General features: G+C 41.8%; 2 protein-coding genes across 6 annotated transcripts in view; one reads left to right on the top strand and one right to left on the bottom strand.

The window, feature by feature from the left end:
• LOC310677502 (uncharacterized protein) overlaps window positions 1-27,693 on the top strand; it is a 210,839-nt gene that overhangs the window by 4,996 nt on the left and 178,150 nt on the right. The window lies entirely within an intron of this gene.
• RASGEF1A (RasGEF domain family member 1A) overlaps window positions 1-27,693 on the bottom strand; it is a 93,006-nt gene that overhangs the window by 45,715 nt on the left and 19,598 nt on the right. The window contains exon 1 of one of the 4 annotated variants that reach the window (XM_083440489.1): window positions 23,878-24,150. The exons of 2 other annotated variants lie outside the window; for them this stretch is intronic. Coding sequence is in view for 1 of the 2 variants with exons in the window: in XM_083440488.1 (XP_083296614.1) it covers window positions 161-187 (27 nt within the window). In the remaining variant the exon portion in view is untranslated. Of the gene's footprint in view, window positions 1-160; window positions 443-23,877; window positions 24,151-27,693 lie in introns of those variants that run through there. One more of the 4 variants, XM_083440488.1, reaches the window with a different exon arrangement.

Below are 27,693 nucleotides of genomic sequence, written 5' to 3'. Positions count from 1 at the left end.
AGAGAAGCCAAAGCTTCACCTGGGGGGACTGAGTCCCGAATGTCGTTTACTGCTCTTTCGGGAGGAGGGGGAAAGAAGTATTAGAACAACAAAACAAAACATTCCCAGGAAATTCCGTAACAGAGAAATAAAGGAAGAATGGGGAATTGTTTTTTCTTACCCTCATTGTTTTCTGTAGTATGTACATAAGCTTGTAGTGTTATGTTGATCCCGGTGGCTTTCTAAAAGAGTAACCCTTAGCCGAGCATCGCAGTTCGAGCCTGAGACGAGAAAACGAGAAAGCTCTCTGGCTTCAGCTGCCCTTCCCGCCAGCTCAGATCTCAAAAACAGCTCCAGTTCATCTGAGCAAAAGCAGCAAGCCTGCAAGCTTCCCAGACGAGCTCTGACGTCAGCAGCTGGCTTGGCTTGCCGTTGGCTGAGAGGAAGCTTGTCTGATTCAAAAGGAGTGGAGTTTACTACTACAGCTGCCTTTTGTGCGCGCAGAGTGCCAGCTTTGAAAGGAAAAGCCCACCCTCTGCTTCCCTTTATGAAAAGCTTTCCAACAGGTTGGGTCGCATGGTAATACTATTCCCCATTCACCCTTCAGCTCTGCTTTCTCGGAGATCGAAAGGGCTGGGCGGCAAAGATGAGGAACTTACTGAATGGCTTGGAGTTTTTATTTTGAAAAAATGAAACACCCAAGATCGTGTGTGGAGCAGTCAGGGTATTTCTACCCAGTTTCACAGAACAGACTCTGTTTCTCTAAATAGTTCCTCGTTGTTTCGAACAACGGCTTTTTGAGTTATTTCTTGTCAGAAGGGGAATTCTGACAAGATAGTAACAGTAGACACTGACAAACAGACCCTTTGCATGAGTGCCAAATCGTGGATTGTGTACTTGTGATTTGGGTGACTATTATTATTATTATTATTATTCATTTATGTAGCATTATCAGGGCACATGGCTCCTTACAAAGTTCTACAAGCAACAAATTGTATGATCATCCAGCAATCCAAACAGACTGAATTAACAGATACACGGCACACTCTACATTGCCATCGACTTCACATTACTTCAATATGACGCTAGCAGCTGTGGAAAAATTCCCCAGATCCTAATAATTAAAACAGTGTTCTCATCCCCAGCTAAAACCTAACAAACTTTTGCTTACATTCATCCTGTTTCCTTTGCCTCCCTTCCTTCCCTTGGTTGTCTTCCGCATTGTGTATATTTAGAATGTGAGCTTCTTGGGGTGGAGACTCACCCTTCCCCACTTGCTAATATGCTGCTACTCCTACTCTTATAACAATGGCCATAATTAGTAAATAATACTAAAATAATAATAAAACAATTACTGTATATCATGTTAGTGTGCTTACAATAGCCCTTTATTGTCCGACACGTTTTGCCCAGCTAATAGGGTTAACTGCTGTCCTGTCCTGTCCTGGAATAATTTATGGGTTAAAGGGCAGGTACTGTATCCCTCTGATTTTTCCCGCAAGTAGCCAAGTCTTTTGGTATTCATTTGTTACCTCTTTTTTTCCAGTATTTAGACATATCAAATATAGAAGAGGCTTATTTTAAAAACCGAATGAATGTTCTAGCTCATTTAGGTTTCATTATTTGTGTTCAAATGTAGGAAATGCAAAAGACAATTTAAAAGCTGATTGCGAAAACAGTTCTTAGATGCACCACTCCCTGCCCCCATGACCCTCCCCCCCCCCTGCCGGCCCTTCATTGCTGTGTTGAAATATGCAGGAGATTACTCACATGGTTAATTGTTAAATGCAACACAGTCACATCTGACTTCAAAAGAGGAAATTTCCCCAAAATGAAGTTGAAAGAGAAAGTTAAGAAGGGTCAGATGTCTCCAGAATGCTTCAGGGTTATTGAAAATTACAATATTAGAAGTTCAGTTAGAATGGTTACCACCAATTAAGAAAGGTACCATCGGAACCAAGGGGATGTGGTTTGCAAGCAGAGTGAAGGAACTGCAAGAAGCAAAGAGGGCTTCCTTCAGAAAATCTTGTCCAAATGAGGAAACACATAGTTATGAACAAGCAAACATAAAGACCAACAACAAAAAATCATTATATACATTAGTAGCAGGAGATAAGCTAGGGAGGTGCTTCAGCCTTTAGATGACAAGTAGGTCAAATGTATATTGAAGAAAGAAAAGAAGATTGCAGAGAAGCTGGGCGAATACTTCTACAATGGACAATATAGTTCAGATCCCTGTGCCTGAACTAACTTTCGCAGGAAGGAGAGTCTGAAGAATTGTGGTGATAAGAGAAAGTGTTCTAGGCCTTAGTGGCAAAATAAGAACGGAAAATCACCAGGTTCAGATAGCATTTGCCAAAGTGTTCTTAAGAGTATCAGCAATTTCACATTTGAGTTACTTAACAAAAAGATCTAATGTATCTCTAAGATCGGCCTCTATACAGGAAAGTGGCCATGGGGATGCCAGTTTTTAAAAAGCGATCTGGGGGAATCCAGGAAATAACATCCAGTTAGTTTCATGTGTCTTCCTGGAAAGCATATGAAGAAAAGATCTTGCCTGAAGCAGAAGCAGCATGGCTTTTGCAAGTGTAAGCCCTGCTTCACTAACCTCTTAGGGTGCTTCGAGAGTATTAACAAGCATATAGATAGAGGTGATCCAGTTGATATCTTGTACTTGGACTTTCAAAAAGCTTTTGATGAAGTACCTCACTGAAGAATTTTGGAGAAATTCTAATAATTTATTTATCTACTTGTTCTGGAGGATCAACAAGAATGAATTAAATATGCATTTCTGGCAACCCCCCCCCCAAGTATTATGATTGTATTATTTATATTGCATTATGAAAGGAGAGAAAAGAATACGGTATTACCTAAATTGCATCTTCAAAGAGCATCTTCTTCCATAAGTTCCTCTTTACATGCTCCATTCATCACCTGAGGAATCACCTGAATCCTAGGGGGCGGCAAAATGGAGCAGAGTCCTTTTTGTGGCATGCACCTTGTGGAAAGTCCCCTTGGCTTAGATTTGCCAAGCCCGAACACTTTGTGGGCTAAAGCCTGGTTTAGGATGGAAAACCTCCACCCTCTCCTTCCTATTAATATTTTAAGACTGTTTTCCTTTATAGCTTCACTCAGTTTGGGGAGCTTTATGAATGGATGTTTTTTGCTGATTTTTTGTTTTTTTAAAATTAAGGTTTTTATTATGTTTTTTGTGGTTTACTTGTCAATTTGGTTTGTGTGTATAGTTTATTGTTATTAGCAGCTTTGAATTTCTTTTTGTGGGGGAAGGGAGAAGGATATAAATTTGTGAAATAGACACCAATCATTTAGCTATACAGTGGTACCTCGGGTTACATACGCTTCAAGTTACATACGCTTCAAGTTCCAGACTCCTCTAACCCAGAAATAGGGTATCTTCATCCCAATCTAGACAGCAGTAAAGCATACACAGTGCAGCAGAATAGCTTTCTAGTGGAAGCATGCTGCAACAGATGACTTACAAACTAGCCCCGTCTGTCTGAGTGCTTATCTGCTCCCTTGTACAGTGGTACCTCAGGTTACATACGCTTCAGGTTACATACACTTCAGGTTACAGACTCCGCTAACCCAGAAATAGTGCTTCAGGTTAAGAACTTTGCTTCAGGATGAGAACAGAAATCGTGCAGCAGTGGCGCAGCGGCAGCAGGAGGCCCCATTAGCTAAAGTGGTGCTTCAGGTTAAGAACAGTTTCAGGTTAAGAACGGACCTCTGGAACAAATTAAGTACTTAACCTGAGGTACCACTGTATTTGGTTTAAAGACAAGTATGACTAAGATTTTTTTTTTTTTAAAATCATAATTCCCGTTGCTAAAACTGGGCTACTCTGGACATCACTCCAATTTTGTAACCTGCTTGTAGCAACCCATCACTTCCCACCTTGCTTGTAATAATGTATATATTTCAACGTATTTAGAAACACTTGCATTTTGGCGTCCACTGCTCTACACTTAGTGCCTGCCTTGTGCCTCTTGAAAGCAGCTGTGTATAATAACAATGGCGAACATGCCTAATAAGAATGACTAACCTGCTGCTTAGGCCCTTTTCTAAACAAACCTTGGAAAGAACTCATTTCTACGAGCTTTTCATCTTGAATGTTGATGGGTGGTTATGGACAAGGTTGTGTGTTGCTCTTTCCACACTCTGTTACAAAGGTCATGGCAGTTCATCTCCTTCCCAAGAACCTCTGTCAACATTTGAGGCTTTCCTTGCATGGTGATAAGAAAGTTTCTATCAAGGTAGCTGAGGAAACAGCGGGCTTTTCCCTCACAAGCACATTTCCAGTATCTTATCCCTGGTGTTTTCTGTGTGTGGCTAGGAGTAGTCAAAGTGTTACCTTCCCGATGTTGTTGACTTATAACTCCCCATCAGTCAGCGCAGCCAAAGTCAGGGGTGATGGGCAGAGGTGTATCTAGGGTCCCTTATGCAGTTGACAAGGATCTATATTGCCCTCCCGCAAATCACTTTACCATAGTAGCCACATTAGAAATCACTACATTTTATGTGACCCAAGTAGTCAAAGTGTCTGGAGTGAGGGTGAGGTGAGGAGGAATGGCAAGAAAGACAGGAAGAATCTCCTGCATTTGATCTTACTGCAACAGCAGTGGCATGTTGCTAAACACATATACATCATAGATGCCATAGTCTCCAGCGGTCTACCTTCATACCGCCTCGCCATTTCTCCTACTGCTCAGTTTCCAGCTCTGGTCTAAACTCATGACCTGACACAGATAACTGGAGGCAGATTTCTGGGGTGATTTTTGGGTTCCCCCAGGGCCTGCACCCCCAGAGAGTGCCGGCTTCTCCAACCCCTAGGTACACCTCTGGTGATGGGAATTGTAGTCCAACAACTTTAGTGCATTTAATATGTGTGTATTGTCTGCAAGAAGAAGTACAAGTCTGACTTTGCCTTAGATTGTGGATTGATAAAATATTTGACCCAAACCTCTGTATTTTAAAGAAAAGTGTAACGGAAACAAATAACCAAGCATGGTTTGGGGGAAAGGTTGGTAAAGCTCCCCTTAGATACCTAGATTTTACATGGCTTTACTTAGAAGTGTCTGGAAATGTGTAAAGGAAGCACACAATAAAAGCTATCATCGTCAATTGACCGTAAACCAGTTTGCCCCCCAGCCAAGATGGGGTGCATTTCAAAGTTGTGTGAAATTACAGGAAAGAACATGACTTCAGTTTGGTTTGAGAGGAGAATTACAAATCTCTCCTTTTGCTGCTTGCCTTGAACTGCCAAAGCAGGGAGGTTTTTATGCACCTGGCTGGCTGGTAGGCTTGCCAAACAACCAGCAGGAAACTGGCCTGGCCAGATGTTATCTGTGTTGTTTTTACTAGCAGGCCAGTTGGTTTGTAGCTGTGCACTTTGGGGTTTTCCAGGGTTTTGCTGCTGTTCTCCTTTGCAAGCCATTCTCTGTTTTGTCTTGGTAAAATGCAAATAATATTTCAGTTATAGGTTAGGCGTTGATGCTTATACTATGGTAAAGGCTGCCATTCAGGTTGCATTCTTCCAACTGCTGAGAATATTTTACAGTTCCTATTTCCTTTATCTACTCCAAACCCTTCCAAAAATGACAGTTTTGTCATTTTTATGGTGTGAAACTGATTCATTCAAAGTCGCTAATGACAGAGTTTATCACAGCTGGCCAAAAAGTGTGACCCTATCCATATTTATCCATAAAGCTAAAATCACATATAGTCAAAACACAGGGGGTTCAATGGTGGGTGGGATTACCAGTCTTTTTTCCTGGATGCCTACCCCCTTTTCATCCCCTTTTAATTCTCTCCCCGCCCCAACCAGCACATAAAGATGAACATGCACAAGTTAAAGGCGTGTAAATTGTGGGCATACTGTATTAAAAAACAAGTCTCGTGATGTTTAATGTGTCTTAAGCATAATCCTATATGCACTTACTTAGAAGTAAGATCCACTGAACGATGTGGTACTTATTTCTGAATAAACAGGCATAAGAATTACAGCTCAGACACAAGACCAATGCGCTCCATTTGCACTGCAGTATGTGTTATGTACACATAGCTCTATAAATAGCACTCAGTTTGACACATAAAATTTTTGGGAAGAGAAACTGTTCAAAAGTATTTTATCCTACTCAACAAGTCTGAGCGGGGCTTCCTTCTTTCTTTAGACTAAGCACTTTTACATAAAATTGTGAAGGCGGGGGTCAAAGGGAACCGTGATAATTTAAAGAGTCAAAAACAAACGAAGAACTGGATTACAGTGCGCTGCAACCGATTTACTTAAAGACACTTGGATAAATTGCATACCCGATTCCTACAGGACAGCAACAAGTAATTACAAAGGTACCAATTTACATTCTTCTGAATCATGTTAATTACAAGGGAAGTAGCTTTGACATATGCCATTTACATCCTCTTAGTAAGTTCTTTCAGTAATGTTTAGGTTCATTACATGTACATTGCTCTTTAAGAAGAGTTCACAGAACATCATGCATGCTACAACCACTTGAAGAAATCACATTTTTTTGGATTCCTATATGAAACGACCTGATGCACACATCTCAGACCAATGTGTGCATTGGAACTTAAGTTATCCACCATATTTCACATTTCTCCAAGTGTAATGACATTGTTCTGGAAAGTATCAAAATATGGATTTTGAGAGCAAAGGCTCATTTTAATGCATATTCTTGGAGAAAAATACACCACATGCCAACCCTTGACACCACCCCTGATTTTGAGAAGGGTGTGTTGTTGTTTTTTAAATGCAGATTAATGCGGAAATTGAAATAAATTATGGATGAAAACTTGTGACGTGGTCCAGAAACATAGAGATTCATCCTTCCCTAATACATGTGCAATGAAATGCTGTTCTGAAAAAGAAGTTTGGTGTGGAAGGAGTGAGGAAATGGGGAAGGAATAATGAGGGCAGGCCACGGAAAAGACATGATCTTTCTCACTCTGTAAATAGCAAATAATGAGACTTCTAGCTTACTAGTGATGTAAGTCACTCATGTACAGTAGCAAAAAGGTTGGGGAGCATCTAAGGAAAAACAGTCTTCTTATCATAGAGGATCTTTCACCTCAGATTGATACAGGAGGAACACATTGTTGGAAACATGGCTGAAAGTGCCTTATTGGAATGCAGTGATTTGGTAAACCAGTGGAGGGGATAACATGCTGGATTGCCTTTCTTTCTTAAGTAACAGCACAACCTGTACACAAAGGGAGGTATTCTTGGAATGTTCATACTCAGCATGCTTTATGAGCTTAGTATTACCTCGGGCCTCCCAGTTAGAAGGTGTGGTACAGAGGCGTGAAGCAGAAACCCTCAGTTAATTTCAACATATTAGATACTCCATTGCAAACCAGATTGGCCACAACTGTGGTGCAGGCAACTTCTGCAACAAGTGCTTAAAAGCAGTTTACTGAATCTTCAGTCAGGCTACAGCCAATACCTTCCTAGGCATCTTTGGATCTAGTTGCAATAGTTTTCAAGCTTCCCTTCTTGCAGAGAGCCTTTCACGTTGGTTTCGTTTGTCATGAAAACCCAAAACCCTGCAGAACATTGTGGGCTGCATTCTAATGTCACCCTCAGCTTATGTGGGGCATTGAAAGTGTCTTGTTTATGAAACTGGACTCTACAATGTGCAAATTGAGAGGGTACTCTGGAATTGCAAAGGAAGGCTAATAGGAGCATGCCATCTTGCTTTTAGGAAAGCTTGCTTGCCATTACTCACAAGGAAGCCCTGAAAAGTGTCTGAAAATCAAAGGGTTTCTACAACAAAATTTGAAAATCATTGGAGCAGTATAAAATGGGCCCAGCATCTTTAATGTAGAAACTGAACTTTTATCTCATGATGTTACATATTTTGCTATAAACTAAGCTGGAAATAGGGACGCGGGTGGCGCTGTGGGTTAAACCACAGAGCCTAGGACTTGCCGATCAGAAGGTCGGCGCTTCAAATCCCCACGATGGGGTGAGCTCCTGTTGCTTGGTCCCTGCTCCTGCCAACCTAGCAGTTTGAAAGCACGTCAAAGTGCAAGTAGATAAATAGGTACCGCTCTGGCGCGAAGGTAAACGGCGTTTCCGTGCACTGCTCTGGTGCGCCAGAAGTGGCTTAGTCATTCTGACCACATGACCCGGAAGCTGTACGCCGGCTCCATCGGCCAATAAAGCGAGATGAGCACCGCAACCCCAGAGTCAGTCACGACTGGACCTAATGGTCAGTGGTCCCTTTACCCTTTACCTTTAAGCTGGAAATAATAATAATGACAATAATTTCTAGTTTGTTTTATTGTACTGTTTGAAATCAGGCCCATAGCCAGAGGTTTTGTAATGGGGATGGCATAGTGCTAACTGTTGAGAGTCATCCTGGAAAGAGTGAGATTGGATTGGGATTTGTTTTTTTAAATAAGAAATAACAAAGCCCAAATACATGTAGTCCAGTTTAAGTCAATAAAATACAACTGTGAATCCTCCTAGGGATAGATCATTATTCCCCAGTGCTTTTGCAATAACTAACCAGAATGCTAGAAGCAAGGAGCAAATTTACTCCATTGTTCCTGAGAGAAAAATAATTTTGCTGATGTTTGAATCTGGATAGAGAATGCTCTTTAATATTGTGGTGTTCATATAATCACTTAAGAGTGCAATCCTATGTAGCCATAGGGCAGACTGGATCTTCACCCTGGATGTTGAAGACCAAACTTCAGTGTTGAAGCCTACTTCTTCACAACCACCAGCATCCCTCTGAAGTTCTGGCCCAACTGACATCACACTTCTGGCATCAGTAGGGCCAGAAAAGGGACATTCTGGGGACATTCTGGATCCAACAACTGGAGGAAGGTTTAGACACCTCTGAGCATCTCTAAACCTCTCCCCCGCCCCTTTCCCCTCCTGCTGGAAATAATGGGATGGAAACAGACAATCCTCACACCCAAAATTAATACTTTAAGGCTCAGAAACAACTGAGGTATGCAGACTGTTCTTCCATCCTCACTTCCACTCTGCTGGCTTGAGACCAGAAGGGGTTTGCATTAGGTGGTAGAACTGCCTTCAAATTTACGCCTCCCCTCTGACACGTTGTATTACACCCTCAAAAAATTGATTATAAATTTTGAGTATGGCAACTGAAACACTATGCTACAAACTATCCTCTCAATTGTAAATAGTATGCTTGTTATTTTACTGATGATACTAAACGCTTCCTTTCTTTAGAAACCTCAGAGTTGTTTACATGGGATATATGTCATCTTCCATCTAGGCACTGACCAGGTTCCATACTCATTGAGTGCTTCCACATACGTAGTGTTGTATGTACAACATAGTGTTGTATTACTACACTTCAAGCACTGTGCACTGGTTTATTGTGAGGTCCACAGCTCTTATTTGAAACTGCACCACATCAAACAAGCATACTATATGGGGAGGTGATGCAGAAGTTTTGGAATTTGCAAAACGGGGTGGTTGTTCAGTTTGCCTGTTACATCTACGCAGCGAAATAACAAAGCCATTTAATGCAGCAAACACATCTTTTAAAAATTCATTTTTTTATGCATTCATATGGAGCACGTGGCAATTCATGAGAATGTTTTTATGCGAGTGAATTTTATTGAGTCTATTACGAGTTTAAATGCTGCAAGCTCTGTGCTGGTTTGTGACCTTGTCATGTGCGAGTGCAATGGTAAACAAGCTTATTCAAAACTGGGCTGGATTAAGTTTAGGGTATCAGTTCTTAGTGTTCTTGTTTATCGCTACTGGGTTGCTTTGGCAGGGCGGGGCTCTTTACAGTTGGCAAACAAAGCCTGACACAAACAAGAGAGGCACGCAGGGTGAGGTGGAAGCATGGAACGTGCAGGAAATGCCCTCCAGGAGCAATTAGCAGCAGGTAGCTAAGTATGCAGCCTCAGAGGGCACCTAGGGGAGATACCTCTGTATATTATAAAGTTTCATGACATTATTAGTATTTGAATCTGAATTATGCATAATGATAATGCAGTCCTATGTATATTTACCAGTGAGGGGGAACTCCCACGGAATTTGAGCTTCCTCCTAAGTCAAAAATACATTTAATTGGGCGGTGCAAAACAAACAGTGTGAATAAAGGACGTGTCTTTTAACAATAGGAATTAAGGGCACATTCGCTTGACAAATGGAAAGATGGTTTTCAAAGCTGCCAAGGACCTCAAGCAGGGAATGCTGGGAACTGTAGTTCTGTGAAACAGCTCAGGGTCACTCCTAATCATAACTAGTTCCAAGTTCGTTTACATTTTCAGTGCAAAAGATACTTTTATTTTAAAGGAAAAGCCTTCATTTTAAAAATTTAACCTCCCAGTTCCTTTAAAAAAATAAAAAAAATGTTACCCGTCTGTTACTTTAAATGTTCTGTTTTTAATTTAGTAAAAGGTAAATTATATATAGATTTTTTTAAAAAAATAAATTTTAGAAAAGAATTCACTGTGGATTTTGTGTAATAAATGCTAAGATTTAGTGTAATAAGATGCAGTAATGGTCTCAATGAGGCAGTAACGTAATTTAGCTCTTCTCAGTCAGCTGTGAATATGAGAGCTATCAGTAAAAATCAGGTTTGTGGGTTCTGTGGCCATATCAACAGAGTTTAGTCAGTTTAGCAGTCATTCCTTCTTCCCCTTGGGATCCTGGCACCAGAGGTTCTGTGAGGGGATCTCTTAAAGACTGTCAACACCCTCACTAAACTCAATTTCCCAGAATTCTGTGGGGGAAGCCATTGATTGTTAAACTGACTGGGGCTTTTTTATAGTATAGGATGATATGCCCTTACAGTGTGAGCCAATCAATGGCTAGTCAGAAGTGAATATACATATGTGAATGTTCTGGATTCACTGGAGCATGCACTCAAGGCAGTGTAAACAGGACTGTGAGCCACGTAAGACTGTAATCCAATTCCCTGGCTGGCAGCAGCAGAGCTCTGATAGAGCAACATAACCGCTACCATATCCTCCAAGTATCCCGATTTTCTAGGGACAGTCCTGAAATTACAGAAACCATCCCAGCTTCTGATTTGATCCTGGAATGTCTCCATTTCCCCTGCCAGTGCTGTTGTCAAGCTAGGGGAAGAAGATGAGCCAGCGCTTGTCCCTAGATGTAGCAGTGGTGGCAGTAGCACAAGGGAGCACCCCGTTGCTTCTCCATGGCTGCCACTGCTGGCCTGCTCCCTTGAACCAAAAACAAACCCCTGTGTTGCAATAAGAACCAGTCACAACAATACAAACATAAGACATAGGCTAATAGTAGAGAATATATAATAGAATAATGATATCATTTAAATTATAGGAATAAGCCAATCAGAGTTCATATGTACAATATAACAGAGTGGTAGCGAGGACCGTCAAGCTGTGTGTTCAAAACAGATGTCTAAGGACAGTCTCACAATTGTCTTTCAAAAGTTTCAACAGAAGACGTCTCAAGTTTCAAAAGTAAATTCTCTCAATAGTCTTTCAAAAGTTTCAACAGAAGATGTCTCAAAAGCCTCAAAAGGACAGTGTCTCCGGGATGATACAGTGGTACCTCTGGTTACGTACTTAATTCGTTCTGGAGGTCCGTTCTTAACCTGAAACTGTTCTTAACCTGAAGCACCACTTTAGCTAATGGGGCCTCCCGCCACCGCTGCGCCACTGCCACACGATTTTTGTTCTCATCCTGAAGCAAAGTTCTTAACCCGAGGTACAATTGCTGGGTTAGCAGAGTCTGTAACCTGAAGCGTCTGTAACCCGAGGTACCACTGTACTACTGTTTCATAATAGTCTTCATCAGCCGATATTTTTCAATAGAATATGTAAGTAAGATTCATGCTAAGGATCAGTACTCACTAGATAGTGTAGCTGTTGATCAACTATTAACTACGAAGAAGAAGAAGAAGAAGAGTTTGGATTTGATATCCCACTTTATCACTACCCGAAGGAGTCTCAAAGCGGCTAACATTCTCCTTTCCCTTCCTCCCCCACAAAAAACACTCTGTGAAGTGAGTGGGGCTGAGAGACTTCAAAGAAGTGTGACTGGCCCAAGGTCACCCAGCAGCTGCATGTGGAGGAGCGGAGACGCGAACCCAGTTCCCCAGATTACGAGACTACCACTCTTAACAACTACACCACACTGGCCTACGTGTTGTGATTGGCCTCCTCCCTTGGGCAGCTGGAGAGTGGGCGAGGAGGAGGAGAGGCCGTGGCCCCCCAGACTGACGTGACGTGCTGGCTCTGAGAGGCAGGTAGAGGGCAGGGTTGCCCTGGGCAGGAAGAAAGGGGGAGCAGAAGGAGTCTTGATTTTTTTTATTTTTTATAAAAGAAAATGCAATGGCTCGCAGACTGAACACAGTTCTGCTTGCATCAGGCTGCAAGCCATCCTATGTTCCCCTTGTTCCTTCTTGTGAACATTTGTGGAGGGGTGTGTGTGTGTTTGGCTCTCCTCAAATGCGTGTGACTTTCCTACGAAAATTGTACCAGCGTACCTGAATGTGCAAAACCCCTTATGTCAAGATGCAAGCACATGAATGTTTCAGCAAATCGGCAGAGACAACACAAATGTCTGCTGATGTCAGTCTTTAAAGTGGTATTTTGGGATGTTTATAAGCTTCCTCTTATTTAACAACAACATTCCCTTTGAAAGCTTTTCAAGTCACAAGACATCAGAAGCAGCAATGTGTTAAAGAAAACTAAAAACAACAAGGCTAGCAAGTCAGTTTAATAGTTCTGGCAGGCAACAGCAAAGTAACTTTCTTTATTTTCCCAGCTTAGATTTAAGCTGTTGCTTTCTTGTATAATTTTGAAGGATCCCATGTGTGAAAGTGACCATGAGACAGGCACAAACTGATAAAACTTAGGCACATGAGCCTTACGTTTACTAATACAACAATTTCAGAGCAAACCTCAGCCCTGAAAGTTTCCAAAACACTGATCTGAGTCATTGCTTAACTCCATTTGCAGAAAATCCCCATAGAGGTGAGATTCTCTTGCTCTGAAAGGATCAAATGCATTTATAAAACTCATATTTTGCAATGGATCCTTGGCTTGATTGGCCATATTCACAAAGTTCTGGAAACAGCTTTGCCTTTTCTGGATATGTGTTCCAGCGATATACAGTATTAAAATCTTAGCAAATAATGCTTTTAAAATAGCAACAACTTATTGCATCTCTGCTCTCTTTCTGGCGATAGTGCTAAATACTTACACCATGTCTTCTAAGGTATCCTGCCTGAAAGACATGCAAATCAGCCATCCTTTCCAACTGCTTCTACTGTATGCTGCCCATTTAGTTAGATGCAATGTCTTGTGATCTTTACAAACAGTTTATTTTAAAAAGTTTTCAGAGCAGCCTGCCAGTTTGGCAAATATACTAATAAACACAAGGCTACCTCTGACTTTCCAAACAAGAGGTAATCCAATAAACAGATTATAGCATCCTGATTATTGTATTCTTGTCTATTTCCAGAACTCCTTACCCATGTCCAGTTCCAGTGCATAAAATACAAGCATCCCTTTGCAATAGTGTACAAGCAACAGTTGCCACCAGTGGCTTGATGCACCTTGTGATGTTTCCATGGGATGACAGTGCTGTAAACAATCTTCTTACAACTAATTTTGACTATTAAACAGCAGAGACTACCCAGTTTGCAAATAGTGGCTGATGGCTGCTACAAAAGTTGGCTGCCTTCCCCTCTCTCTGCCCAATGGTGGAAAGAACCATGGAGTTCCAGGCACTCACCCAGGGTCTGTGGTCCTTTAGGGAATTGAGATATGGCAGAGACTGTCATAGTTTTAAGAAATATGGTTGATTCACATATTTACACCTTCAGTCTGCATAGAGGGAGTCCAGATCTTACAGCATGGTGATTTCAAGAGGGACTTGTATCCCACAGCAGTGCAGCCATGGAGTCCAAGGCATCTCTCCTAGCCTACCTGCAGCCAACCTGCCCAACATGAATCCCAGTCCTTCTTCCTTTTCCTTCTTCCAAGCAACCCTTGCTAAAGACTCTTCCTATCACCTCATACCCAATAACCCTGGCAACCTTCCAAACCCCTGTCTCTGGGCAGGGGGAAAGACATTTTTCTTGCCTTACCAATAGCCCTCAGTGGCCCTATATTGTTTCTTAATGGCCCTAGCTTGGCCAGGTCATTTTGCATAAGCTTGCCCAGGAATTACTCTGCAGTTTGTATTTCTCCCTTCACATCCCAAATAATCAAAATCCTGCCATTTATTAATTTCTTGGGATTTGGGGTGGGGGACGGGTCCCTCTTCCAAATCTATAACATGGCTAACATTGATCAGTGACCAATAGCTTCTCAAAGAAAGCTGTGTGGATGAAAAGTTTTTTTCCTTTCCAAGATCTGAATGGCTGATGCTGCTGGTAAACTTCCATAGATATTATCTGTGCGACAATGATGATCATACATTTCTCAACAGCCTTTGATGGCTTATGCAGGAAACCTTCCTTTGCATGGCGCACTGTGATAATGACCCGTGGACATAAGGGATGGATAATGACTGAGCAGACCTCCTGAGCCAGGGCTCAGATAAAAAGTTGAAGGAAATCTTATCCAGATGCATCCTTTTACAGTTACAATCAATCTGAACCACCTTCCTGTCTCGGTCCCAGCCCTTTTCACAAAATATACACGGTTCCTCCAACCCAAATAACACATGAGACTAATGTTCTTTTCACATGTAGCTACAGCTACAGACATGTTATCCAAATGTGTCTTGAAATACGGACACCTGCAGACAAAATTATTATTCTGCTGAACATCAAACATCTCATTTAGAGGGAGAGGAGAGTGGGGATTTCTCACCCAGCCGCCTTTGTTTGACACCACATTTTATGATTCCTCAGAGTCAGGAGTACATATACTGCTGATGGCAACTTTTCACATCACATAATCACAAGAAAATCCCTCCCCCCCCCCCCATGGAGCACATTGCATTTTTGAAATTTAATCTTGAATATACCCAAGAGTGTATCGTCAAACCTTTATAGAAATCCCACTCATTAACAGAATGCTCACTGCTCCTCTGCCACCATAGAGACATGAAATTATACCTTTGCACAGCGTTCAACAATGGTCATCAAATATATGTAGAACTATTTTCAAGGGCAAGCCTCCATAGTATACTTATCACAGGTATTAATGTCCCCCACATCTTCTATGTAATTAATAGCACCTGTAAATATATACGATGCCCTCTGATAGGGTTTTCATGATGCCAGCATCACCACCCTGTAAGGAACATGAGTTCTGCCATGGAGATGCCCCATGACTCAAATAAGTGGGCATAATTATTATTGTTATCTACCCAGAGGCAATGGAAGCAAGTTCTCCTGTGAAGGTGTAATGTATATTTGTAGCAGACTATCCCTCTAGCAGGAATTGCTGACCACTGTCCCATGTGAAAAAGGACCCAATTGCATCCTTTCTGTGAAGAACATTCCTAGTTCTGGACTTGGCCTATTCACTGGACTACTGGCTGCTTCTGGGCAGGAAGTTGTATATGAAAGCTTCCTGTGTCAACTCACTGGTGCTTTGCTTCATCAGAAGGATCTACCTGAGCTCTTGTGTTCCTGGTCTTGCCTTCAGTACTGCCTGGTAGCTCACTCTCTGATCCTGATTGCCCTTCCTTTCTTGTCTTCTGACACCTTCCCATGGTCCAGCCCTGATTCCTAGAAAATGTCAAGACCAAATCTTACCCCAAAATGCACCAGCTATAAATTAGAACCCATTTTTTTTACCTGTTTCAAAGCTGCCTGTTGACATGTGTTTTGTTAATTGAAGCAGTGTTGAGATATCAAGAGATAGAAATGTGGCATATGTCTGTTTAAACAAATTACTCATCTCCCACGTATACAGAAGCCCCCCTTCCAAACTTTCTTTCATATTTGTTCTGCTCAGCACTGATGTTTCTGCAAAAAAGCTAATCCATTATTCATCAACACCTCTGATTTTGGCCTAAAATCTGAATTAGAGATAATTGGAATCTCTTCCATTGTTTATGTTCACACATCAAGGATCATCTAGTCAGTGCTGTTATGCTTCATGTACTGAAGCTAATCTAATTTTTTGAAAAACGGTTTCCATAATGGAATTGTTGCATTTAGGCTTGCATCTGTCACCAAACGAAATTTAGAATTTGAATCGGTGAAGATGGTGGAAATAATCTCATTGGCGTTAATGGGATTTGCATCAGCATCATGACTGGATCAGTGCAGGAGGCTATAAAAAGACAACAAATGTTATGGCACCCGAGTGCCTAAGCTTTTGTAGGCTACTACTTGTTTGATCAAGTGTATAAAGTGGACCGGGATTGTTATGCATGTTTATTTTATTATGTGCATCCTTTCTCTCCAGGGAGCATAGAGCAACATATCCAGGGGTTGTCCCACTTTTATGCCCAGTGAAGTAAGGGAAGCCACCCACATTGGTTCATGGCTGACCATCTCTCAGGTCTATCTATAATACCAGAGATGTTCAGACTTCATCCCTGCCAAGGAAACCCTGCACATCTGCTACACAACCTGTGTGAGGTACAGAGAATTATTGGGGAAGAGGTTATGTGTTTTGTGCATTCTGTCAATGCCAATTGCTGGCCAGATGTGTTGGGACTCACTGGTGCTACATGATAAGTACATGAGCTGATAAATGCATGCAACACAAGGGATGGAACCTGTGGTCCTCCAGATGTTGTTGGACCACATTTCCCATCAACCCTACTCACTGGCCATGCTGATGAAAGTTTTAATCAAAACCATTGGGAGGGCCACCATTTCCCCATCCCTGCTGTAGGACAAGACCAGTAGTATTTGAGAAACTGCCTTTCAGTAAAGTTTGTTCACCATTACTGATCTTGATCAGCTACTGAGAAAACTCAGGGTCCCCTATAATACAGCTTGGAAACCACTTCACCCCACAAAGCTGGCTCTCTGTATCTTGCACATACACACTGTAGACAAAAGGGTGGAAGGACTAGCAAGGTGAGAACTACAGAGAGCAGAATCCACTCTGATTAGCAGGGTGCTAAAGGGTTACAAAACTGGAGTGATCCTGAGCACATGATCCTGTAAGCTGTTGCCCTATGACCTTTTCGTTTTAGTTGTGGGCTATCATTTGCATCTCGAGCTAAGTATGTTGATGGCTTGCACAACAGCACTTCACTCAGAATCAGCTCAGTGAACGGTATCCATACCAACCAAGACCATATGCCCGTAAGCTATACCAGCAAAGCTGCACCCTCCCCCCTTCCAACTCCATACACACATATGTGCCATTCCAGGAATCTTAAGATTTGACAATAAAAGGCTATTACCTTTCTGCAAGAACATATTATTTGAAGAGACAAGGCAAATGCCTCTGTCGCCCACTCAAAACTTCAATTCTTGCTATTACAAAAGAGAATCACCTCTCTCACCTCTTGTTCTCTCTAGTTTCTCTGGTTAGACAACTGAAAAGGGGATAGCCATTAGAATTTTATTGATTCACTATTTCTGTATGGGTACACATAGCCTTTCTGTGCATGGTCCTTTTCAGATAACTTTTAAAGGAGAAGAAATAAAGAAAACTTCTTAGAACAAGTCACAAAGACAGAAAACCCATTCTCCTATTTCCCAGACTCAATCTCTTCCTCTAAAAGAAATACTTTGCTTCTATTGGATTTTCTTCTGCTAATGTTAAATGTGCACATTGTATGATTGTGTGATATTTGGAGCTGGCATTGCACCATTTCTCTGTTTTTACACTGGTGCAAGCATCCTTGATTGCAGCGAAGTTGTTGGCACCTGTCTATCTTGAGACACAATGGAGTACATCTCTGGAGGTGAAGTCAAAACTGCTGTGTTAAGAGCACCAAAGTGACCTCCCCGGGGTGCAAGCCTGAGAAGTGTGCATGGAGGTCCTGGGCTGCCCAGATGGCAAGACTCTTGGCAGAGCAATTCATTTGGCACCAGCATGGCTGCATGGCCGCTGGAATGAGGTGTATAAGGTGCCATCCATCCATCTTAGGGCCTCCACTCCAGATTTGGTAGGGTTTGCTCCTTAGCCTTTTCTTCTCCCAAAGATGTCCCTCAAGGCTGTGGAGGTTTAGGGTCAGTTTTCCTTCTCCTAAGTGGGCTGTTTTCCCAGGCTGACAAGTCTCATCAAACTAAAGCAGAAGAATATAGGATGCAACAGTTCATGGGGGTACACTAGGCAGTTTCTGCTATTGGACTAAGTACTTCCTCTGAATAGAGAAGCAGCTGCACTATTGCTCAATAGTCTGGTTCTTAAGTTATGCAAGCGGTGTGATTACTGCTCCCCATAGCTGCTTTCCACCCTGCTCCTGTAATGGATGAAGGGCATGTTTATGCAGCTAAAAGTTCATCAGCATCACCTTCTTAACTCAGCCTTTGTTGCTGGTGTGTTCTTCTCATGTGATCCTGCATCTCTTTGTGGTTCATCCATTCCTACATTACTGGAGTGATGTGGGACCTAGGACCTGGTTTTCTGTACCAACTGGTTCATCTTGTTGTTTCCAACAGCGGCTAGTCTGGTACCTCCCCTGTTGATTATCTCGATATGGAATACAGAGGTATAGCACTTCTGAATTTTGAAGCATCCATAGCTAAAAACTGTTGATAGACCTTTCTCTATGAATACTCCTTTAAAATGTCATTGAGGACGGCACTCATTGCCACATCATGTGGCAGTGAATTCTATAAGTTAAGTATACATTTGGGAAGGAATTAAGCATGCAAGGCCAGACTACACATTGATGTAAAATATAGTTTGATCCTTGTTTGCCGACACTATTGCAGAATAGGGCTCTAAGCTGCTTTTGGTAGGTTGACCCCCAAATATTTTATGACCTGGCCTCTATGCATACTCCCACACACTTCATTTCCAGCAGATCTAGGGAAAAACATTAAACATTAAAATCTCAAACAGGATGCTGACCACCTAGGCTGTTGACATTCTTAGATAACCCCTCTCTCGCTAACTAGACTTAATCTAAGAATGTCAGCTGCCTAGATGGTGAGCTTCCTGTCTGAGAGATTGACTAGAGCTTCAACAAGAAGGCTTGCCAAGTCTGCTGAAAAGTCAGTCTCCATGGACAGACTGAAGACCTGTTGGATTCATCGACCTCTGGGGAAGCACCATCCTGGCAGATCCCTCACCCTGTGAGACTCGGACAAATGGGACTTAGGCATGACTAAGTTTTGCTGAAAATATAGACAATTTCAACTGACTAATGTTTATGTAATTTCTGCTGATGAAATTATCTGAGAGGAAAAACTATTTCTATATGTATCACCACTTTTCTCTCAAATCTCCCTTGAGGTTCTGCCACCACCAGATGCCAGGGGAAAAAGGGGGGACGCCTGTTGCAGCATGTCTCTAAAATCTAACCTTTTTCAATGCTCCTGTTAAAATAAGTATTTAGGCTATTTGTTCTCTTGAAGGCATTAATGCTCATTGCCAAGATTACAGAAAATATAACAGACATCAGTGCTTCTGCATCCCTTTAAGGGGCTGGTATGTGATGCTGTATTACAATGGATTTGCAAATGCAGAGCAGTGCCTATAAACACTTACTCAAGGGACTATTCATGTCTCAGCCCATCTGAAACTGGCGCACACAGAGAATGTGGGTTTTATATAAACAAGCTATATATAGATAAATGCAGCTTGTCCTTTACTCTTCTCCTTTCTCCTGTGAGGTTTTTTGAAAACCAAGAGTATCTTCTTGCCGTCTGTGTAGTATGTACACCCTTCAGGATTGCATGTAAGCTTTGGCACTGAGAGATGTGAGCACTGTGCTCATGTAGTAGTAGTAGTAGTAGTAGTAGTAGTAGTAACAATAATTTTATTATTTATATGCTGCCCATCTGGTTGGGTTGCCCCAGCCTCTCTGGGCAGCTTCCAACACACATAAAAACATAATAAAATATCAAACACTAAAAGCAATGCAAGTAAACCCGTTATACTTTCTGGGCTGAGAAAGTAGCATTTTTTGTGTTTAAAGCACTCTCTCAATTCGGATCTTGAAGCACTTTTAAGGGTATTGCTCCTTAATTTAGTGCCAGTTTTAAGGCAGTGCAGGTGCCCCCACCCACACCACACATGGCACTGAGCCAAGGGGGCACAAACTTGGGAAGATCCATAATTGAGAAGATCCACTTTTGGCCTCACACAGGGTGTTAAAGAGTGCCAAAGTCTGCCCCTGCCTTAACCTCTCCCTGTTAAGTTGCAAACTCTGGAATCTGCACCAGTTCCCTGACTTAACCCTGTATTTCCCCTTTGGCTAATGGCAGGTCCTGTTTGGATTGGGGCAGTGCTATGGGATCCTAGGGTTAGATTCCCCTACTCCCTGCCCACAGTAGTTCCAATCCAAATCAGGAGCCCCTGCAGCTGCTTTTTCTACAATAAAAATACAGCAAGCATTCCAATCACATATATAGTGTGCTCTCAGACTTCCATTCATTACATACCAGCAAACAGAGGTTTGCCAGTTAATACACATTAATCTGTGTACTCGCTCTGGTTTATTTTGCACCCAGTGTGCTCCACCACTGATTTGGAAATTGTGTACACACAATGTTAACTACAATCCACATCTACCTTTTTGTTTTTTGTTTTAAATGAAATACTATGCTTTGATGCATGTTACCCCAAGCCAGTGCCAATACAAATTGGGGAAAAAAGTTATGTTTGAAGTGGCCCTTAGACCTGCCCCAACAGATACAGGAATACAGTGGTACCTCTGGTTAAGAACTTAATTCGTTCTGGAGGTCTGTTCTTAACCTGAAACTGTTCTCAACCTGAGGTACCACTTTAGCTAATGGGTCCTCCCGCTGCTGCTGTGCTGCTGGCACACGATTTATGTTCTCATCCTGAAGCAAAGTTCTTAACCCAAGGTACTATTTCTGGGTTAGCGGAGTCTGTAACCTGAAGCGTATTGTAACCCGAGGTACCACTGTAATAACACCAGTCTATTTTTTGTGGGCTGTTTTAAGAATTATTGCGTAATGAGCTTAAAACACTCTGAACACTTGAAATGTGCCGCATAAACATTAATAATAATAAAAATAATAATAAAAATAATAAATTTTATTTATATCCCGCCCTCCCCAGCTGAAGCCAGGCTCAGGGCAGCTTACAACAAAATGGTATTATTTTCAAGGTGCAGTTTACCAAGGCTTCCTTCTTAGCTATTTCCATGGGTGATGTCAGAGGGTGGGAGGGCAAGCGCCCCCCAAAGGAGCTCCCCACACTTGCCTCCTCCATTTTTGGACTCCTGTTATCAACATATACTACTATTTTTTCCCCAGAGACCTTAACATGTAGTGACAGGACACAACTCCCTCACTTCTGTGTCCCCCGAAAATTTCTTTCTTTTGCTGCCACCAGCTATCATAAAAGCTCTTGGCATTAATATGCTCATTACCTTTAACAGTGATACTGTTTTAGTTGCTGGGGGCGGGGGCAGGGAATAACATTCACCAATCTAGAAGGAAGAGTCTTCCTGGGCTTCCGGGTTGGCGCTCTTGGCTGCAGCAGACCTCCTTCGTCTCGGAGGAGACTGCTCTCTGAAAAGAAGGGTCTGACCGCCTACGGCGAGGCGGAGACCCGCTAAAAACCACGGTCGGAGGAAGACCGTGGACTTGGGATCCGGCTGGTGCCAGTAGCGCCTCCCTTACTCGCGGGGAGACCCGGCTACGGGCTCCGGAGCGATGTGGGGTGAGCGGCGCGGCACTTTGGATCGATCGCTGTTTTCAGGGAGTGAAGCCGCACAGCTGCTGTCAGGAAGCGCTAACTTTTCCTGTGGACATTTGGATTAAAGAAACTCTCGTAAGTAATGGAAATTGGATTATAAATTACTGAAACTCGGCATCAGATGGAAGGTTAAAACAGGAAGCCTGCCTTCCACTTTGTAGAAAGATCAAGGCAAAAGTGTGAGAACTGGAGCCTTTAAAAAGTACTTCACAAGGTAATAAATCTGTCACCTAAGCCCTTTAAACCCCCCCTCGGAAGCAGGGAAGAGGGGGAGATTGCTTTTAACAGTTTATAGTCCTGCAGAGCAGGGTACTTTGAACTTATCTTTACCATCTCGAGCCCGGGACCGGGCGGCCAAAACAAGAAAAAGAATCTTTATAACAAGAAATAAATTATTAAGAATTATTAAGAAGAAAAGGATTAAGAGAGAACTCAATCTGTTGTTTACTGTTTGGGAAAGGAAAAAAGGAGTTAAATGACAACTGTTCTTGTGGCTGTGGAAAGTTACAGAAACTCATGTTGGAATGTTACAATTGTTATACCTTTGGATAGAAACTTTCACACAGGCTGCAACTTTACAGACTAAATAAGCATTCGACCTTGACAGCAAGATAACATTGAAAGAACAGACTTGGGAACATGGAGGGAAGAATAGCAGCTCTGTTTGAGCAATTTCAAAAAAAACTGTCTATTTTGGAATTTGGCATTTCTGATTTGAAGGAAAATGTTCACAGCCTGGCTCAAGAAGGGAAAAAATTACTAAACTCGGCCCAAGGATTGGAATTAAATCAACAAGGAAGGACAACTGAGAAGAATATGGATCAAACAGAACAGGTTCCGTCTTTACAAGAGGAACCCCTGGTGGAAAATACAGTAATAGAGCCTCAAGTTGATGGACAAAAAGTGGATTATGAGAGCAAAGAGTTTAAAGGACAGATCTGGATAAGGAGTGCCATGTATGGACTAAGAGACACAGGTTTGATAAGATATATCTTGGAAATTGGCACTCTGAGAAAGTTTGAAGAGGTGAATTTCAGCAACCTTAAAGAGTGTGTGGAGCAAACTTTGGACAATTCTTTGGTCTACAAGAGGAATTACAGAGTTCGGGCAAGCTTGTTCATAAAGGTTAATGGAGAGGTTGAGGGGAATGTGGTTTGGGACACAATTTTAAGCTCAAAAAAGACTCTCCAGACAGGCCAGAAAGATGATTTAAAGGCCTCGGACACCAGGCAGCCTGGCTGATGGACTGAATTTATCGATTGGAAAGACTTTAAAAATTTGTAAAAAGGATTGGCAGCACCTAAAACCGGGGGGATGAGATGGGGAAAAATTGGAGATTATTAAGTAAAATTGATAAAATATGGTTTTAATAAGTATTTTGAGGGGATGACGGAAGGAAGTTAACTGGTTCCAGGAGTAAGATAAAGAAAATGAAAAATTAAGATATAAGGGTATATAATTATAGAATCTAAGATCAGAAGTTTTAAGATAAATTCTTTTTCTTTATATTATTATTGTTTTTTTTTTTTAAAAAAAAAAGAGGTAAAGGTAAATAAGGGAAAAAGTATCAAAAGTCAGAGGGAATTTGCCGATTAGATTAAAATCAGGAATATAAAGAGGGAGGTGGGAGGAAGTCATGGAAACAAGTTAAAGGAAAAAAGGGAATGTGAGACTTTGTGTTGTGTGGGGTACTTTTGTGTTTTGTTTTTTGGGATTTTTGTGTAGGGGGATGGGGAAGAGGGTTTTTTGATTTTTGTTTTTCCTTTTTCCTTTTTTTCTTTTGCTGTTCTTTTTTCTTTTCTTTGTTTTTTGTGGGTATGTTTTGTTTTGATGTTACGTTGTTGAAAAATCTTAATAAATATTATTAAAAAAAAAAAAAAAATAGAAGGAAGAGTCTTCCTGGCTTTTGTCCTGAGGAATCCCAGTATGCCATAGTTAGAGCAGTAACTAGAGGGTGGTGGGGAAGTTTAAATCTTGGAAATCCCCCCCAGAAACCTGGCACGAGCACACAGCAAGACAGGCTCCCATTTAGTCTGATTCTTTAGCCTCAAGCAAAACTACGTACAGAACAACCGTTCAAAACAGAGACAAATAACTGCTTACCTTTCTGGCTACCTCCTCCAGCCAAATATCTGTCCTACAGATTATCTGGGACCACCCGGCGAAGTTTTCCTGCAGCCCATCCTTCCCGCCAACCTGCTAGCAACTTCAGGTTCTTGTTTTGCAGAAAGGAGCAGGCAAGCAGCGGGCTCTAAGCCAAGCCAGGGAGCTGAACGGCTTTTCCTGCTGGCATGTGTTCAGTGGATCTGAAGTCATTAACGAGAGAGGAATCTGTCCACCTTCTGAAATCTCCTGAGGCTTCTTGCCCAGGCGCACTATCTGCAAATCTCTCTGGTTCTCTCTCCCACCGCTGTAATTTTACACGGTTTTCCTCCGCCCCTGCCAAATCAAACGCGACGAAATGGCAATTTTCCTTGCTTACTACACTTGTTGATTCAGGAATGTTGTCTTTTGTTGCCACTTTTTTCTCCCTCAAAGAAGGAAAATGTCTTGCATTGTGGGAGAAGCTTGGGAAAGGGGGGGGAAAAGGGCTGAAAATAACGCTCTACAGTGCCACCCTATGCACGTTTACTCAGATGTAAGTTCCACGGATTTCCATAGGATTTACTCTCTAGAGTATGGGGTTGCAGCCTAAAACCATGAGCAAGAGTATTTGTATAAGATGGTTACGTGGGGAAAAGGGCACATTCTAAGATTTTATTCGTGCTTTGGGCTTCTGATATTCCCTCAAAGTTAAGCTACTGCAACAGCTTTTATGATGCAAATGTAGCAAGCGAAGACAGCGTCATGGGAACAGAAGAGAAGAAATTGGGATTTTGATGGTTAACCCATTGAGTAGGTAATAAGTAAACAGGGCTAAGTAAACAGGGGTTCCCCCATCTGGAAGCCTTTCTCCCCATTTCCTAATTTGTAAGACCTGCTTATCAAAGGTAGGCAAGCTATATCCTTTGGGTGGCGAGCTATATACTTCTGTAATAAATATACAAGCAGATAGTTTTTAAAAATTGATCCTCCTGTCAGAATTTCTCATTGATCCTTCAAGAGGGAAATCTGTTTGATGTAAGGTTCAGGAGTGTGGGTTAGTTCCCAGGCAGTGCAATCCTCGGCTTACACAGTCTCGCTTACTCCGAATCCGGCGTGCTCCCACCACTGGTGTTTGAAGCCAAATACGCACGATGTTAGCCACAATCAATCTGTCTCTTGCAGCTTCTTGTTTGATGTGCTTTCTCTCAGAGCAGCTTGTGTCTGATTAGAAAATGGAAGGTGTGGTTAAGCTGAGGTGTGTACAGTCCAGGCAGCCATTGCACACGTGAGGATGATACCACACGCACAGAAGGCAGCTTCAGTGAATTAGAACTGGGTGTGGGGAAACCAATCACGTAATGGGCATAGAGGGGAAATATCCTTGTCCCCTTTTAAGCACATAACCCCCCAACCGCATTTATTCAGAAGTATATTCCACTTTATTCTTCTACCACACCTTTTGATTTAATCATCTTGTTGTTGTGTTTTGAGTTTTGCTTGTCTCAAGGGATTTTTACTTATTTCATTTATCAGCCATAGCCTGCCTTATCAATTATTACTTTATAAGAGTCATTTTGTGTGGCTGTTTCATATACAATACTGTCTAGTTATTGTACACACTAACCCATTTGTAGCACAAAAATGTGTTGTTGTTGTTTTCTGAATAAGGACTTAACTCATTCTTGTCCTCATGAAGCATGCTGCTTTTGTTCTAGAGTGATTCCAGATGGTGGCATCAACAAGGGTGGATATGGTTACTTTGACACCTTCCCCTCCCTGCATGTGCCCCAGGTGAATGAAGAAAGAAGAGGCGATTGTGACTTTACTGTGGGCCCCCACATTGGGCAGGTGTGGACTCCCCCCCCCACATTGTTGGGACAACCCCCCCCATCTGTTTTCAAATGCGGGGTAATACAAAATCAATTTGCAACGAACTTTTATTTTTTGGAATGAAACCAGTTTCTCACAATATATTTTCAGGAGCAAAAAATATGTAGATGGTGTGTGAATGACAGACAAAAATCAGTCTCTATTGATTCTAGAATAAAATGGTGGGTGTATACTAGGGATGGGTGATAAATCGATATAGTGTCCCAAACTGGATTGAAGTCCATATTGTGATATTGGTTTCATAATGTTTGACCTGCTTACTTTGTTGGAGCTCAATAAAGCAACCCTTACAAACTGGGGGTGCTCTGAGGTGCACAATAATTTACAATGTAAAATTTAGAACAAACAAAACCAAAGAGAGGAAACTAGATCCTTTTTAGTTCTTATTTCCCATCCCTGCAAACCAACTTTAAAGATGCCTAGCATAAAAACCTCTGGACCTATTTCTAATTTGTGAGGTTTCCTTCCCATGTTTATTTCCCAATAACAATGCATTATGGGAAGTTTTGTTTTTTGACTTGGTTTTGGCCTCAAACCTCAAACCAAATCAGGCAGCCTTCAGATCAAGGCATGCCGTTTTCTAAAGTGCCACATCAAGTCTGAACCAAATCTTGAGGTCATTGCATACCTGCTACTTGTAGAAATCCCCTTTTAATGAAAGGTGAGCTGTCAGGAAGCAGAATTGTGTGCCCAGTACTACACATTTGTTCCCCAGAGCCCTGGAGAATTGTGGTATAGACATATACTGAGTTACATCTTGCTTAACTCAGCAATTTAACAATTCATAACATTCCCCCCCTAGGTTTATGTGGTCAGTTTGTTTTCACAATGGGAAGAATGTAAGAAACAGCTTCATTTTCTGGTGGGGGTACCATGCATTAACTGAGTTTGTTTTCTTCCGTGGCTCCAAGTAGGCTAAAAATGTCATCTGCAACTGTGCATAATGTGCCATTTCCTTAGTGCTATAACTAGTACTGTGTCCTTCCCACAACATTTACTTAGTGCTAAGAAAATAACACATTTACACATGCTGAGATGAAATTTCGGCCAGACACTTTTGCCTTGCGTCTCTGCACCCTTTCTGTAAAAATTAAGCAACATCTTCAGCTTATTAACAATGGTTTCTGGTGAAGGCCCTCATTCTAATAAGTGGAAGAATGCCCTTGAAAATTTGAGTGCAATGGGCCCACAGTCTAGATCAATTCAATCTGGAGTGTGGCCACTTTGTTTGCTTTATGTAGGAGACTATCCAGCGATTAAACAACTCTAATATTTTATTTCGACTTTTGGGGGGAAATGCTGTTAATTGATTGGGGCCCCATTTCATATCTACACTTAATGATATATAAAGGATGCCAGGTTTGTATATCAAATAAGCAGTTATCATGCCTGTTCCAGGGGTTGCTTTTGAGTGCAACCATTTCTTTGTTTTAGTCTTAGCCCATAATAAAAATGGTATTAAAACAAGGTAATAACAGGAGCTAATAAAAGTACTAAGCGTATTTCTAATACAACAAGCCCTTAAATCAAACTCTGTTAGGTATTGACCAGAGCCAAGGGAAGGGAAGTCATTTGGCTGGAGCTGGTGGGAGTCAAAGTCTAAAACATCTGTGATCTTTCAACAATATAGCTAAACCATTTTATGGACATTCAGAATGATAGGGTAGTGAAACTGCATGGGTAGCCAATGTGGTACCCTAGAGGTTGCTGGACTCCCATCATCCCTCACCACTGGCCATGCTGACTAGAACTGATTTGGAGTCCAGCAGCATCTAGATTGTGCCATGTTGACTTCCCGCTGTTATAAATACTTTTACTATTTATACTCTGCCCATCTGACTGGGTTGCTCTGGGTGGCTTTAAGCATATAGAAAAACACAATAAAACATTAAACATTAATAAAACTTCCCTATACAGGGCTGCCTTCAGACAGCTCAGGGGTCA

This window comes from Podarcis tiliguerta (assembly GCF_965153285.1).
Source record: "Podarcis tiliguerta genome assembly, chromosome: 5".
In the NCBI taxonomy this organism is placed as follows: Eukaryota; Metazoa; Chordata; class Lepidosauria; order Squamata; family Lacertidae; genus Podarcis; species Podarcis tiliguerta.
This window is presented reverse-complemented; position numbering and strand designations above follow the sequence as displayed.